The following is a 15,056-nucleotide window of genomic DNA, read 5'->3' as shown; positions in this document are numbered from 1 at the left end:
AGTGGCAGTGTAAGTCCACAGCAGGGGCAAGAGTCCTGCTGGATCAGTGGTGCTTGTGCAATAGTCGCATAGGCTGGGTCCCAGTTGGACATGTGGGGTCAGGGTGGGTGGATGCCAGGTGCGTGAGGTCCTGCGGTTGTCCACTGTGGGCACCTCGGTTCGGGCATTATGTGCGGTGGTTAGATGGGGTTCAGGCTGCGTCCTCAGTGGGCGTGCAGGATCTCGGGGGGGGGGGGGTGCGCGTGGGTTCAGTCAGGGTGGTGGTGAGGGCACTCCTCGGGAGGAAGACTTTGTAAAATCTTCAAGATGGTGCAGTCTCCGAGTCCGAGCCCTGCTCAGGGAGTGGCTGTGATAGCAGCAATGGCTCCTGGGACAGGAGAGCCTGACCGCCTACCCCTGAGCCTCCAGCTGTGCGATCTGACACCCATGCAAGTCTCCACACTCACCCTCTCACTCACATTCTCACCCTCACTCTTGTCCAGCCAGCCGCCATGTTGGAAAAGAAAAAAAGGTGATATTCTTTATTCTTGCGTGTGTTGCCATTCCTGGACCTAAAGCACTTCATGGCTACAATGAAGTCCATGCTGTCTTTCATCTGGCTACACGCTTGCCATCCAGCCACTGAAGCTTGATAGTGCAGATGAAAAACGGAGAGCCATTTATACCGGGAACAAGATGGACAAGATGCCAGGACCCATATGATCTCTCTCTCCCTCTCTGAAATACACACACACACACACACACACACACACACACACACACACACACACGAGGCCCGGTGCACGAAATTCGTGCATGGGGGGGGGGGGTCCCTCATCCCGGCCTGCACCCTCTCCAATCTGGGACATCCCTCTCTCAATCCAGGACTGCTGGCTCCCAACTGCTCGCCTGCCTGCCTTCCTGACTGCCCCTAACCATTTCTGCCTGATAGGCTGATCACCCCCTAACCACTCCCCTGCCAGCCTGTTTGCCCCTAACTGCCCTCCCCTGCAGGCCTGGTCCCCAACTGCTCTCCCCTGCAGGCCTGGGTCCCTCCCAACTGCCCTCCCTTGCAGGCCATCTTGTGTCCACATGAGGGCAGGATCTTTGACCACATGGGGACAGCCATCTTGTGTGTTGGAGTGATGGTTAATTCTGCATATTACTCTATTATTAGATAGGAGGATAGAGGCCTGGTGCACGAGTGGAGGCCAGCTGGTTTGCCCTGAAGGGTGTCCCGGATCAGGATGGGGGTTCCTTTGGGGTGTGGGGCGGCCTGGGCGAGGGACCTGTGGTGGTTTGCAGGCCGGCCATGCCCCCTGGCTACCCAAACGAAGGCCCTGGTATCTGGGATTTATTTATCTTCTACAATTGAAACTTTGTAGCCTGGAGCAGAGCTAAGCCTTCTGCTTGCTCCGTGGTGGCAGCCATTTCTGTTGGGATTTATGTATCTTCTATAATTGAAATTTTGTAGCCTTAAGCGAAGGCCTGGGCTGGCCAGGGTGTGCAGAAAGCTTGGCTTCCTCCATGGCCGGGGGCAACCCTAGGCTCCTGCTCTCTCCAGCTCCATGGCAGCAGCCATTTCTGTTGGGGTTTATGTATCTTCTATCATTAAAACTTTGTATCCTTGAGTGGAGGCCTAGGCTAGCAAGGGCAGGCGGAAAGCTTGGCTTCCTCCATTACTGGGGAAACCCAAGCCTCCCTCCTGCTCTCTGTGGCCGTAGCCATCTTGTTTGGTTTAATTTGCATATTTCCTCCTGATTGGCTGGTGGGCGTGGCTTGTGGGTATAGCAGAGTGATGGTTAATGTACTTATTACTCTTTTATTAGATAAGATATGTTAAAAGGATGAAATTCTTATCAAATTTCTCCCCATACTCCAGCCAACTTGGCTCAGGGGTTTGAGCATTGACCTTTGAACAAGAAAAATCACATCTGATTCCCAGTCAGGGCACATGCCCGGGTTGCAGGCTCAATCCTGTTTGAGGGGCATGCAGGAGGCAGCAAATCAATGATTCTGTCTCATCAATGATGTTTCTCTCCCTCCCTCTTCCTCTCCCATTCTCTCTGAAATCAATAAAAATATATTTAAAAATAATTTCTCCTCATAGATGGACTTGCAGCCTGTGCCATTATGGTGTGAAATCACCAGCCTGACATATAAACCCTGGAATAATTCTGAGAAAGCAGGAACCTTTAAAACCAAATCCTTTCTCCCCAGTGCTCAGAGCACGAGGTTTCTGCTGTCTTTGAAACTTTGCAAACAGCTTGAAGAGGACCTGGCCCAAGGCTCACCATCCATAGTGATTTCCAAAACATGGTAGGATTCACCATGGCAGGGAATGGGCGGCTCCAAGGTGCAGCCCTCTGCAAGGCCTCAAAGGTTTCAACGTCTTGCTCTCTCTTTTCTCCTTCCTGCACCCCTATGCTGCAAATACTGGTACACTTGAAGTTGTTCCAGAGGCTCCTTACACAATCCTCATTTTACTGGATTCTTTTTGCTGTCCTGATTGGGTGTTTTTGGCTTCCTTATATTCCAAATCAGATAACGAAATTTGATTCTCAGCTTCGTCTACTCTAGTGTTGATTTCCTGTAATTTATTCTTGATTTCAGTTAGTATATTATCCTTCATTACTGTTTTTTTTTTAATGCTGCTGAGGTGGGTTGTATACACCCTCCCGTTGTACTGAGCCTTGATTGCTGTTGACACATCAATGAGAGGGATGGACTCCCAGGTCAATCCACTGCAAGAACTGGCTGCCACGAATGACCACCGAGGACTCACTTCAGCAAGGCTCTGGTGCCCACAGAGTCTAACCCTTGAGCGTGATGCTGTGGAAGTGATGTTGGTGTGATGCTGTGGTTGGGGATGTTGCAACATGATCTGCAGCTGTCCACAGGATGCCCATGCCCTGGCTGTGGGTCCTCCAGGGAGAGGCTGACCTAGGTTGCAGGTTCCATCCCTGGTCAGATGTTTCTCTCTCTGAGCTTAGAATTCAGGTGAGGCCTCCCTCGCAGATGTTGAAGAAAAATTTCACACACCAAAGGTCAGTCTGGAACCACCTTTTGCCCCCCAGGCAAAATGGGACAGGAACCCTAACCTGCTACAAATTAGCTGTGGCTGTTCTTGCCAAACTCCACAGGATCCTATAAGCCCTTCTACTTTTTTTAAAAAAATAATTATTGTTGGAAGTATTATTTATTAGTGGCCTGATGGGCCTTCGTTGCCCTGGCTGCCGGCACTGTCTTCGCTCTGGCCGGAGCAGCCTTTCTGCCTTCCCACACTGCCCAGAGGCCCCGAGTGGCTGGGGTGGTACGGAATGCCTGTGTCGTCACCATGGCAACGACACAAGTGTCCCGGCCCCAGCCACTCCTGCATATGCAAATTAACCCATCTTTGTTGGGTTAATTTGCATACTCACTCCTGATTGGCTGGTGGGCATCGCGAAGGTATGGTCAATTAGCATCTTTTATTAGGTAGATATCTCCCTTCCCCCGCCACCACTGGCCCCCTCTTGCCTGCCCCAGCCCCTCACAGGCCCACTGTCTGTGTCCATGGGTCATGCCTATATGCAAACAAGGTCTTTGGTTGATTACACCCCCCCAAGCCTTCCCTCTGAGATTCCCCACCCTGTTCCATGCCTAATAAGCCCTTCTCGAAGAAAGTAAGAGAATTTCATTCCACCAAGTAATGAAAAACAACAAAAATAATCAAATACTGATAGAAAGGATTGAATCATTTAACAGCCACCTACCACCTAAATTTTTATTTTAACTTTCCTTCTTTTTCTCTCTTGAATCAGTTTAATCATCATTGGTTTATCTGCTCTTTGGGAGTTTGGTAGAATTCAGTGAAATAATCTGGTCCTGGTGTTCTTCTGGGAGATAGTATTTCAAAATTTTATTCTATTTCGTGTATGGAAAATGGTCTGCTTAAATTTTCTATCTCCAAAATTCAAAGGGAGTTAGATACTAGCAATTTATCACATTTATGTAAGTAGAAAAATCATCTGATCATTAGGGTTTTTGTCTGTTTAATTCACTAATGTATTTCTAGTGTCTAGAGCACTGACTGGTACACAATAAATATTTGTTGTATGAATGAATGCTGAAGCAATCTGACAAAATTCAATGTCCATTTTTTATTAAAAACTCAATATACTAGAAAAAATAGATGCTACAATAACACGGGGGGGGGGGGGGGGGAAAGAAACCCCACTCTAGCGCTAGCCCTAGTTTTCATTGTGTACATATTTATACCTTTGAATTTCAACATACCATCTGAATCTATTTACTTTTTAAAGGTAACAAAGTTAAAATGATTACACACAGTCTATTTTATGTTGGGCAGTTGTGTCTCTTTGTGCCTCAGGCAACATAGTCAATTACCAACCAAGTAACATGTCCTCATTTTATTGAAGAGGGGACTAAAAGTGAGGGGAGCGGATGTCACACAGCTAGTAAACAATAGAGCTAACATTAAAGGTGAGTTCTAAAAAAAAAAAAAAAAGGTGAGTTCTAGGCACTGTTCTGCATTTAAATGTTATTTTCTTCTGTCTGGTTCCAGGCCCTTATTACTCTACTAGTGGCCCTGCGCATGATTAAACTGTTCGGGTTCCCTAGGCCTAGTTGCAATCAGGGCCATGTCTGCTGCCCAGCGTCACTCCTCCACCTCCATGGCCCCTGCCCCATGAATCTCCACACTAACAGCCCCTGCCCCACGAGGCTCCTTGGGCTTACTGCCCACGCCACGTGACGCTTTCTGCTTCAGCAGCCCCTGGAAGCGCCAAGCTCACTGCCCCTGCCCCGCGAGGCTCCTCAGCCTCCGCAGCCCTGCCCTGCCACACCGTGAGAGCTGGACCGGTTCTGTGGTCGTTTGGGCCCACAGTTCCCCCTCCCAGCTGCCGCCCCTGGTGGCCAGGGGCCTACAGCTCCAGCTCTCTCAGATCCCTAGCCTGGCGTCCGGTCGAGCCTGCGCTCATTACCGCTTACAGACGCAGGGTTTTTATATATTAGGATTGATTTCTCCTGAACAGACTCAGATACCTCACATTTAATTGTAAGTCAATGACTTTCCAAATCCATTCTCTCTTCAACCACCTGTTAACCATAGCCATTGGATAGTCCCCGAGAAACCCAGTATCCTAAGTATAACCTTCTTTCTTGTCCTTGTTTCCTTTCAATGGACTTGGTCCGGCAAGAAGTAAATCCAGGCAGAGTCCCAGACTCCCCACTGTTCTAGTCTCTCCTGCCTCCACCTGGTCATGGAGTTTAGGGAGAGTCTCTAGTTTTTGACAGCTCTGTTCCTCACACCTACTACTCCTGCTTTCCTTTAGTGAATCACGGTGTTTCTCCTGCCAAAGGTTTCCCTGGCACCCACACAGGGACAAATCAGGAAAGACCACCAGAACTCTGTGGACTCCTAGCAAGACAAATCCCACTGCCTGCCCCAAGTACATTTCCACCCTCCCACGGTACCCTCGGGACTCACAATGCATCTCTAGTAAAATCCCATGTATCCTCCGCCTCATCTCTGAATATACCCTTACCTTCCTGCCCTAATGAATCTTGCTTCTCCTGTGAACACTTCTTCCCCTAAGCTCTCTCAACTGGGAGCCATTTTTCCCTCATAAACCTCTTGCCAAACTATACGGTTGTACTAAATTTTCTACTCCAGAACTCCTCCCTGGCTCCAAACTCGTATATGATCCTATCTCAGTATCTCCACTTGGATGCTCAGAAGTCAGTACAACCTTAAAATACCCAGAACCAAAGTCTGGACTTCCTCCCCAAAACTGATTCCCCCACTGTTCTCCATCTGAAGTTAATGCAACTCCACCCTCCTAGCTGCTCAGCCCACCGAGTGCTGGCATAATCCTAACTCTTTTCTTTCTTCCATAGTTCTCTATGCAATTCCTCCAAAATCCTCTTGACTATCTTAAAAAATTCTATTCAGAATCTAAACCATGTTGTTTTAACCCCCAACAGTCATCTCTCCTGGATTTCTGCCATGCCCTTCTAAACAATTCCTCTGTTCCCAACTGCGCCTCTCTAAAGCCTACTCTACCCAGCAACCAGGCTGATCCTCCCAACACTTCAGATCACGGCACTGCCCTGCTCCAACTCCACTAAGGCTCTCCACTGAAATCCAGCAAAGTCCAAATCCTAGTGTGGGCCATGTACCCGGCATGATTGGGGAACCCTGTAAACTCCTAAAATAGTCTCCTGCTGCTCCTTCCATGAGCAAACATATCCTGTCTCAGGGCCCCACCGTAGAATGCTCTTAGCCCGATAGCCATATGGTTATCACATCTGCTCAAATGTATTATCAACAAAGCCCTCCCTGGTCACGTTATGGAAAACTAAGCCCCTGTCACTGCAAATGTCATTCACCCTACCTAATTTTCCCCAAAAACATTTTTCATCATCTAAAGAAGTGTGTGTGTGTGTGTGTATACGTGTGTGTGTGTGTGTATATATATAAATATATATATATAAATAATTTTTTTTAATTGTGTCTCCAGACCCTAAAAATAGAAACTCTGAGGTAGGAATTTGTTTTATCCTCAGTAATTAGAACACTAAATAGCTCGTTTTAAAAAGGACTCAATAAGTACTTATTGAGTTAGAAAAGGCATTAAGGACGGAAAGGAAAAAGGGAGAGAAGAAGGAAGAATGGCTTGATCATCAAACCCCCAAACATACCTAAGTGCTGAATCAGTAGCATGTGCTGCTGTTGTAGTAATGACTGGAGACTGAGCTCTGGTGGCTGAGACAGTTGCTACCACAGCAGGAGGGATGGTATTAGAAGTCGTCACAGGTGGACGAGACTACCAAGGTAGAGAAAAAAATATTTCACTTAAAACAAAAATCAAAATAACATATTTTAAGCCAAACACTAAAAGTATAATTTGAAACTTGGGCCTTCATGTAAGTATGTTTATGTACCATTCTTATTAAGGAATTCTCTTTTGGCTATGTTGTTATCCAAGAGTCAGAATTATAAAAAAGAAATCCAATTTTGGTTGGATAAAACACAAGTCCCTTCTTTCTAAGTACAACTGGATTAAAAATTCTGTCCTACTATCAGTGTCAGTACAAACTGGCCCGAACTTTCAGATCCACATTTCCCACGTGTCTGCTGCTGGCCCTGGTGCAGACAGTTTACACTACACGCAAACCAGTGCTGTCTGCAGAGGGCTCCTCAGCCCCTGGACAGAGCCGCTGGCCCTCAGGGCATCCACATTGGCGTACCAAAGGCAAACATACAGTGGTGGCCTTCTTGCTGGCAAAAGATTCAGTGCCCAGGTGCTCTCTGGAGGCGTTCACACGAACATACTTCCCTTACCGCTACATGTGTGTAAGACCATCACCTGACAACTGAGCTCCACACGGGCTTCCCCTGCCATTCATCTGAGCTCCTCGCAGTGGGTCCTCTTTTTTGACCTTGTTACAATACACTTAACCCTTTGCACTCGCTTGCTTTTTTCTTGATTCCTTTATTCTAATGCTAACCGTGTCGAGTCACACTCAACATCCGAGTGCAAAAGGTTAAATCTGCAAACTCTGACCACTTTTTTTTTTTAAATCACAATATTTTTATTGATTTCAGAGAGGAAGGGAGAGGGAGAGAGAGAGAAACATCATGATGAGAATCATTGATCGACTGCCGCCTGCATGCCCCCTCCTGAGGATTGAGCCTGCAACCCAGGAATCGAACCGTGACCTCCTGGTTCATGGGTTGATGCTCAACCCCTGAGTGGCACCAGCCAGGCAAACCCTGCCCATTCTTGATCTCTGTGCTTCACCTTCCAACCTCTTCCCTATGTGTCTATGGTTACAGCTTGCTATCTGGCCTGAGAGCTGCTTCAATGTCCTCCTCGCTCAGTTCCCCTCCTTCTCCAATCCTCCCTATCTACCACATGTCCTCCGGGGGGACCTAATCAGTTTCTAAGTGCTTTGTTAGCCAGCAAGGTCTTTTATTCTTTTTAATTAGAAAGCTCCAGGCTGGACATATACTACCCAGTGTCCTAACTAGCACTTTTCCTTACTGTTTTAACCTGTTCTGATACATGTCACCAATCTGGTCCCCTCCTATATGTAATTCAGCTTTGTTAATCTTTCAGATACTTGTCTGACCATACATTATTCAAAAAACTTAAGTAGCTCTCTGCAGCGTACAAAATCAAGTTTACACTCCATATCTTAAGAGTTCTGAGACACGACAATATCACTTAATCGTGCATTATACTTCAGTAGTACTGAGACTGCTAATTTCCTTGAAAAGAAGCTGAAAAGCATACATAGACTGTCTTCCTCAAAAAGTATACATAATGTACATAAAACATTTAGTGGTTCATAAACCCTTATCCAAATTAGAGCCGCTCAGCTCTAACTAGCCTTTACTAATAAACATTGTATGTAACAATCACTGTCTTCCTTGCCACTGCTCACTGCATTGACCCTCACTTCCTCGAATCCTCGTTACCATCCTCATCCTAACAGAAAGCCTTGCCTGGCCAGTGTGGCTCAGCTGGTGGGAGTGTCGTCCTGTGCACCCAGAAGTTTCAGGTTTGATCCTGGTCAGGCACATACTGGAGGCAACTGATGGATGTTTCTCTCACACTGATGTTTGTCTCTCTCTCTCTCTCTTTCTCTAAAATCAATAAAAACATATCCTGGGGTAAGGATTTAAAAAAAAAAGCCAATTTTCTTTACTACCTCTTCTAAATTCTTACAGAGGATCAGACATTGTATACAATTCAACCTTCCCTTCACTTGAGGTCAAAGGACTCTCACAGCCTAGCAGAATGAATTACTCAGAGTAGTATTCACACTTCCTGGTTGACTCCCACACCCTACACGTACCTGGATTGGCTGGTGAATGATGTGCTGGACTGCTGGTGGAGCTGCTGCAGCATTTGGCAACTGGGAAGTCGGCCTCAGGACTGTGGTTACTTTAGAACTAGACATCACAGCAGCAGCTGCTGCACCTGGAAAACGTTTTTTTCATTAGTAGACTCACAATTTAAATAGTTCTCATTATATTCCTTCAGAATTCCTAAAACTCAATGTCAGTATTCAGCGGAAATTCTTCCTATTTCATCGTATAGAAAATTAAGAAAATGTGCTCTCAAAGGCTGAGATTTAACAAGTTTACTGATCTGTATTGCTTTTTGAAACACATTCTTAAATGAAATTGGGTGCTTTTTTGTTATTTTTTTAGCTGCAAGTATGTAGCAATGAAGCAGTGAGTAGCCTGGTTGGTGCCACTGCTGATGCAGGCCAACGCTCCAACAGTCTAACCACCAGACAGACAGGGAGAGTCCACTGGATCGGCCTGTGCACCATCAGTGCAAATGCCAACACTGTGACAAGGCAGACGATGACTTAGTATATTCGTGAAAAGTTTCGATCTTACAAAGATGCCTTGCCATCTGTGAGCCTCACCCTGTGACTTACTAAGTTACGTTAAGACAGAGTAAACCTGATTTTGTATTTGTTAACCTAATTTTGCAAGCAATGATTTTATACGCTCCATTAGAAAGTAACATTTTTGACCAGGTAGTTGAGAAAACTCATTAAATTTAGTAACTCTTAACTGATTTGAACTTAATTACAAGAATATATTCATCTTACTGCTATGGGAGTAAAAAATTTTGGTTAAAACTTTACACATATAGGAATTAGTATCTGCAACTCATCAGTATTTCTATTTGCAATTTATTAAAAATAAGGCCATGTTTAGGCTATCATAGCCTTGATGAGTTCTTTAAAAAGAACATTTTTTAGACATTAAAAATCTAAGTTGCTGCCGAAACCGGTTTGGCTCAGTGGATGGAGCGTCGGTCTGCGGACTGAAGGGTCCCAGGTTCGATTCCGGTCAAGGGCATGTACCTTGGTTGCGGGCACATCCCCGGTGGGGGGTGTGCAGGAGGCAGCTGGTCGATGTTTCTCTCTCATCGATGTTTCTAGCTCTCTATTCCCTCTCTCTTCCTCTCTAAGAAATCAATAAAATATATTAAAAAAAAAAATCTAAGTTGCTTTAAGTTTACACACACATACACATACTTGTTGTATCTATAATAAGCACACACTACACGATGCTAAAAACATGTACTGCACTTATTTCTGCTGTCTTGTCACATGAATAAACTGATTCCAGATATGGTTTTTGTAACCATATCTTCTATCAAATGTATATTGCATTTCGAGAATTAGAACAAAATATGCAGACTTTACCTCGAGGTAAATGAGAAGCTCCAATATGCAGAGGGGGCCCAGGAGTACTGCTGCGGATAATGGACATCTGCACATTGGTGGTCATGATGTGATGCAGGTTACTGGGATGGCCCTGCAACAGACAGGATGCAATGTTCTCCACCTGCTTAGTCTAGCACCTGTTGCTTAGACGTTGCTTCTAGGAAGTCAGCGGTCTCCAAACGTGGACCAGGCTGCTCCTTCAGAGAGCGCATCACCCAGGGAAAGAACATGGAGCTCTTCCCCACAGCACACTGCACGGTGGCCTGTGGGCAGGCATTTTGAGTGACGGTGAGAACACACCCACTAGCTAGACCCTGGGACAGATGCCACAACGGACTGGCCACTTCCGAACACTCTCATCTTCAACATTAGTCTTTCAGGCTTGTTTTCTGTCTCGGCCAAAAGCTTATTTCTTCCTATTCTCACCATTTCCTTTGCATGCCACTGCAGTCATCCATTCTTTATGCTCTGTTTCTAAGTAAATGTCAGCATCCAGCAAGTACTCCCATACCGCTTCTTCAGCTCACCCCTAAACACCCCTTCCTCATATTCTCCCAACCCTAATGCCAGTGTTTCACGTGTGTGCGTGTGTGTGTGTGTGTGTGTGTGTGCGTAGGCGGGGGTGGGGGGTGGGGGGTAGGGGGCGGACAACTTCTCAGAGTACTTAGCAATGGGACAAAAGTAAAACACAATGCATCTTTTTGGAATACCAATTTTTTTTTCTTGAAAACTTAAAGGGAAAGTTTTGAGATATAGTTTTTTTCCATTGGTAACTTAAAATATTTAAGTAAATCAAATACTGTACATCTTATGCAGAAGGATTACATTTTCAAAAAAATTTTTTAGGTTAAAACACAAGACTTCAAGCCCTAGTCGGTGTGGCTAAGTGGATAGTGTCCATCTGCAGACCAAAGGGTCCCAGATTCGATTCCGGTCAAGGGCATGTACCTCAGTTGCAGGCTCCTTCCTGGCCCAGGCTCTGGTCAGGGCGCATGCAGGAGGCAACAAATAGATATGTTTCTCTCACATCAACATTTCTCTCTGTCTTTCCCTCTCTCTCTCTTCCACTCTCTCTAAAAATCAATGGAAAAATACCCTTGGGTGAGGATTTAAAAAAACCAACACACACACACACACCCAAAACCCCCGTAAGTCTTAAAAATAAATAACTGTTCATGACTGGTGGGCTGCTTGAGAGAACCCGCCAGTCACTCAAGAGAAATACAGTTGCTGTCCTCAGAGCAAAACCTAGAAAGCACTACTGCTGTTCTCAACCCACCAAATTCTGAACTACAACCAAGCACAACCGGGCTCTGAGCACAAGGACATGGACGGTCTTATCTGGATCTGGATCTCAGGGAGGGCAGTGCCTCACGCAGAGCAGATCTCAGTATCTACTGGCTAAATGACAGACCACTGTGCATATCGGTTTTATTCACTGTAGCTACTTCTCTCTCAAACCTACCGTCTTCCTCTTGCAGATATGAATGCCTGTTTAATTTTTACTTAATGCAGTGCCTAATACACTGCTGACATCCAATAAATAATGACCTACAGTTTGGCATCTCAGTTTGAAAACAGTAGATTAAGAGGGGAAAACCTGTTGTCCACTGATGGTTGCCACAGGAATGGCTGAAGCTTGAGGGATGCTGCTCTCCATGGTAACTGTGACCTGCCCTGGAACCTTGGGGGGAAGTGACAAGGTAGAAGGTGGAGCAGGAGCGATGGGACGGCTAGGCATCGTGGGCTTCGGGGGTGGCTGCAAACCGAAAAGCACACGAAACATTACCCACAACATTGTATTAGTAACGTATTTCGTTCTAAAGTTAAAAGTACACAAGTCAACCCTGGAGAGTGCCAGGAAAGATGCCAGAAGCCTTCTATGTTTCCTCTCTCATCATCATAGCTTTTCCACTGGAGTATTAGCATTTCCGTTGTACAGATGAGGAACATGCAAAACAAGTCTGTCATTTGCTCAAAGCCACACAAAGAGCAACAACTGGAACGGGCATAAAGTCCAGATCTGTAATGGATTACAGGCCACATTCTCCTATACAATGCTGCCTCCCCCAAGAGTGAGCAGAAGTAAACAAAACTCACAGTAACTGAAACAGGACTACAAGGTAATATACAAGGCAATATTCTCATATATCCCCAAATTAGCAAGCTATTAAAAGAAAACCTTGGGCCCTAGCTGGTTTGGTTCAGCAGATAAGAGTGTCGGCCTACGAACTGCGGGGTCCCGGGTTTGATTCTGATCAAGGGCACACGCCCGAGTTGTGGGCTCAATCCTCAGTGTGGGGCATGCAGAAGGCAGCTGATCAATGATTCTCTCTCATCATTGATGTTTCTCTCTCTCCCTCTCTGACATCAATAAAAATATATCTTAAAAAACAAACAAAAAAAACCACACACACACAAAAAATAAAACCTTGGCCCTGGCCAGGGGCTCAGTTGGCTGGAGTGTCCTCCCATACACTGAAAGGGTGTGGGTTCAATTCTCCGTCGGAGCACATAACTAGGCTGTGGGTTTAATCCCCACTCAGGGCATGTATGGAAGGCAACCAATTGATGTTCCCTCTCACATGGATGTTTCTTTTTCTCTCTCTCTAAAGATCAGTAACCATATCCTTGGGTGAGGATTAAAACCAAACCAAACCTTGGAGAAGAGTGCCACTCCAGCCCTAGGCGATTTGGCTCAGTGGATAGAGCGTCGGCCTGCGGACTAAAGGGTCCCAGGTTCGATTCCGGTCAAGGGCACATGCCTGGGTTGCAGCTTGATCCTCAGTGGGGGCATGCAAGAGGCAGCCAATCAATGATTCTCCCTCATCAGTGATGTTTCTATCTCTCTCTCCCTCTCCCTTCCTCTCTGAAATCAATTAAAAAAAAAAAAAAGAGTGCCACTCCCAGAGAATCATTGATCAACTGAGTTAGCATGTCTATAACTTGAATAAAAATCAATGCCAAATGAGTACTGGAAAAGTTCCTATGATGCCAACTGCTCAGCCGCATAAGACTAGACACTGCAGAACAGCAGAACTCGGAGTTCCAGAGAAGAGCTGAACTGATAGGTCAAAACTAACTATGATACTAGGATACAGCCTAAAACTTTGTGAAAACTGTCAGCAATATTACAGCCAGTCTTTAGCTGTGGTTCAACGTGAAATTTTAAACCTCTGCATTACCTTCATAAGTCCCTCCGAAAATGAGAGTGGCACTGCAGGCGTCAGATGTGCTGGTGGGGCTGTCACAGTGACAGGGGTGCCCGATGCAACAGCGTGGTGTGTAGGCAGCATCTGCACCTGTGGATAGGGCCTTACCACAACGGGCTCTTGCTTCTCTTCACGGGGCTGGAGGGAGCTGCTGGATCCCATGTGCTCCCTGGCAGTGACTTCAGCATCTCGAGAAGATTCATCATTGACTAGTAAAATGAATAAGGGTAACACAGCATGTCACACCTTTCCAATATTAATTAATATAACAGCATATACAAGAGTGGAACTTGCAGTTAATTTCAGTTGATAAACTGACAATTTCCTTGCAAGGTTTTCCTAACAGATTTTGGGCACTAAGTTCCCCTGATGGAGAGCAAACCAAAAGTCACACCTGTGAGACACGGGACTTATTTTGGTTCCTGTGGCTTTCCCATTCCTATGAACAAAGGACTTGACAACTACTAAAATGAGCTTAAATTATTGAAAGTGCAATACACGATATAATTTTATTTGAAATATTTATTTAAAATGTTATAAAAACTAACATTAAAAAGATAATCTAAGCCCTGGCCACTGTGGCTCAATTGGTTGGAGCATCATCCTAGACACTGAAGGGTCACGGGTTCAATTCCAGTCAGGCACATACCTAGGTTGTGCGTTTAATCTCTGATCTGGGGCAAATTATTATTATTTTGTTTTTTTTTTGTTTGTTTGTTTTGTTTTGTTTCTTAATGAAGGACTTTTTTCCATTCAGATTCTTTTTTTTTTTCTTTTAATCCTCACCCAAGGATATGTTTTCATTGATTTTAAGAGATGAAGAGAGAGAAACATAGATGTGAGAAAGACACATTGATTGGCTGCCTCCTGCATAAACCCTGACTGGGGCCAGGATGGAGCCAGGATGGAGATACGTGCCCTTGATTGGAATCACACCCAGGACCCTCAGTCTGCAGGCTGTGGCTTTATCCACTGAGCCAAACTGGCCAGGGCTATTTAACTTTTTAATTGAAATAAAACCCTCATAAAGTGTACAAATGTTAATTGTACAGCTCAATGAACTTGCACAAACTGAATACACTCGAGTAACCAGCACCCCAGATCAAGAAACACAACAACCCAGCCAGCGTGGCTGTGGTTGAGCGTCACGGTTCGGTTCCCAGTTAGGGCACATGCCTGGGTTGTGGGATCTGTCCACAGTGTGGGGCGTATAGGATGCAGCCGATCAATGATTCTCTCTCATCACTGATGTTTCTATCTCCCTCTCCCTCTGAAATCAATATATATGCACTAGAGGCCCTGGTGCACAAACTTTCATGCACTGGGGGGCGAGGGGCGAGGGGCGAGGGGGGAGGCGCCTCAGCCCGGCCTGCGCCCTCTTGCAGTCCAGAAAAGTCAAAGCTGTAGTGATAGAAAACACATCAATGGATTTTAAGGAGTAAATGTGGGAGGAAGAGAATTCACTGCAAAGGGCCATGATTGAACTTGTTAGATGGGAAATGTTCTCTAGCATGATTATGGTGTGGTTACAGTACTGTGTACTCTTGTAAAAATGTACCTAATTTTAAACAAGGAATTAGTGGATTTTATGTGTAAATTGTA

General features: G+C 45.5%; 1 protein-coding gene across 6 annotated transcripts in view; it reads right to left on the bottom strand.

Moving 5' to 3' along the window:
• The window catches only part of SAP130 (Sin3A associated protein 130), a 101,810-nt gene that overhangs the window by 76,991 nt on the left and 9,763 nt on the right, over nucleotides 1-15,056 (bottom strand). For all 6 annotated transcript variants that reach the window (XM_054722768.1, XM_054722770.1, XM_028134839.2 and 3 more), the window contains exons 3-7: nucleotides 13,428-13,663; nucleotides 11,843-12,001; nucleotides 10,222-10,333; nucleotides 8,848-8,972; nucleotides 6,685-6,809 (exon numbers count right to left, since the gene is read on the bottom strand). In XM_054722768.1, coding sequence (XP_054578743.1) covers nucleotides 6,685-6,809; nucleotides 8,848-8,972; nucleotides 10,222-10,333; nucleotides 11,843-12,001; nucleotides 13,428-13,663 — 757 coding nt within the window. The remainder of the gene's footprint in view (nucleotides 1-6,684; nucleotides 6,810-8,847; nucleotides 8,973-10,221; nucleotides 10,334-11,842; nucleotides 12,002-13,427; nucleotides 13,664-15,056) is intronic.

The sequence above is a fragment of the Eptesicus fuscus genome, chromosome 11, assembly GCF_027574615.1.
Source record: "Eptesicus fuscus isolate TK198812 chromosome 11, DD_ASM_mEF_20220401, whole genome shotgun sequence".
NCBI lineage: Eukaryota > Metazoa > Chordata > Mammalia > Chiroptera > Vespertilionidae > Eptesicus > Eptesicus fuscus.
The sequence above is the reverse complement of the archived record's forward strand: the minus strand, read 5'-3'. Positions and strand labels throughout refer to the sequence as shown.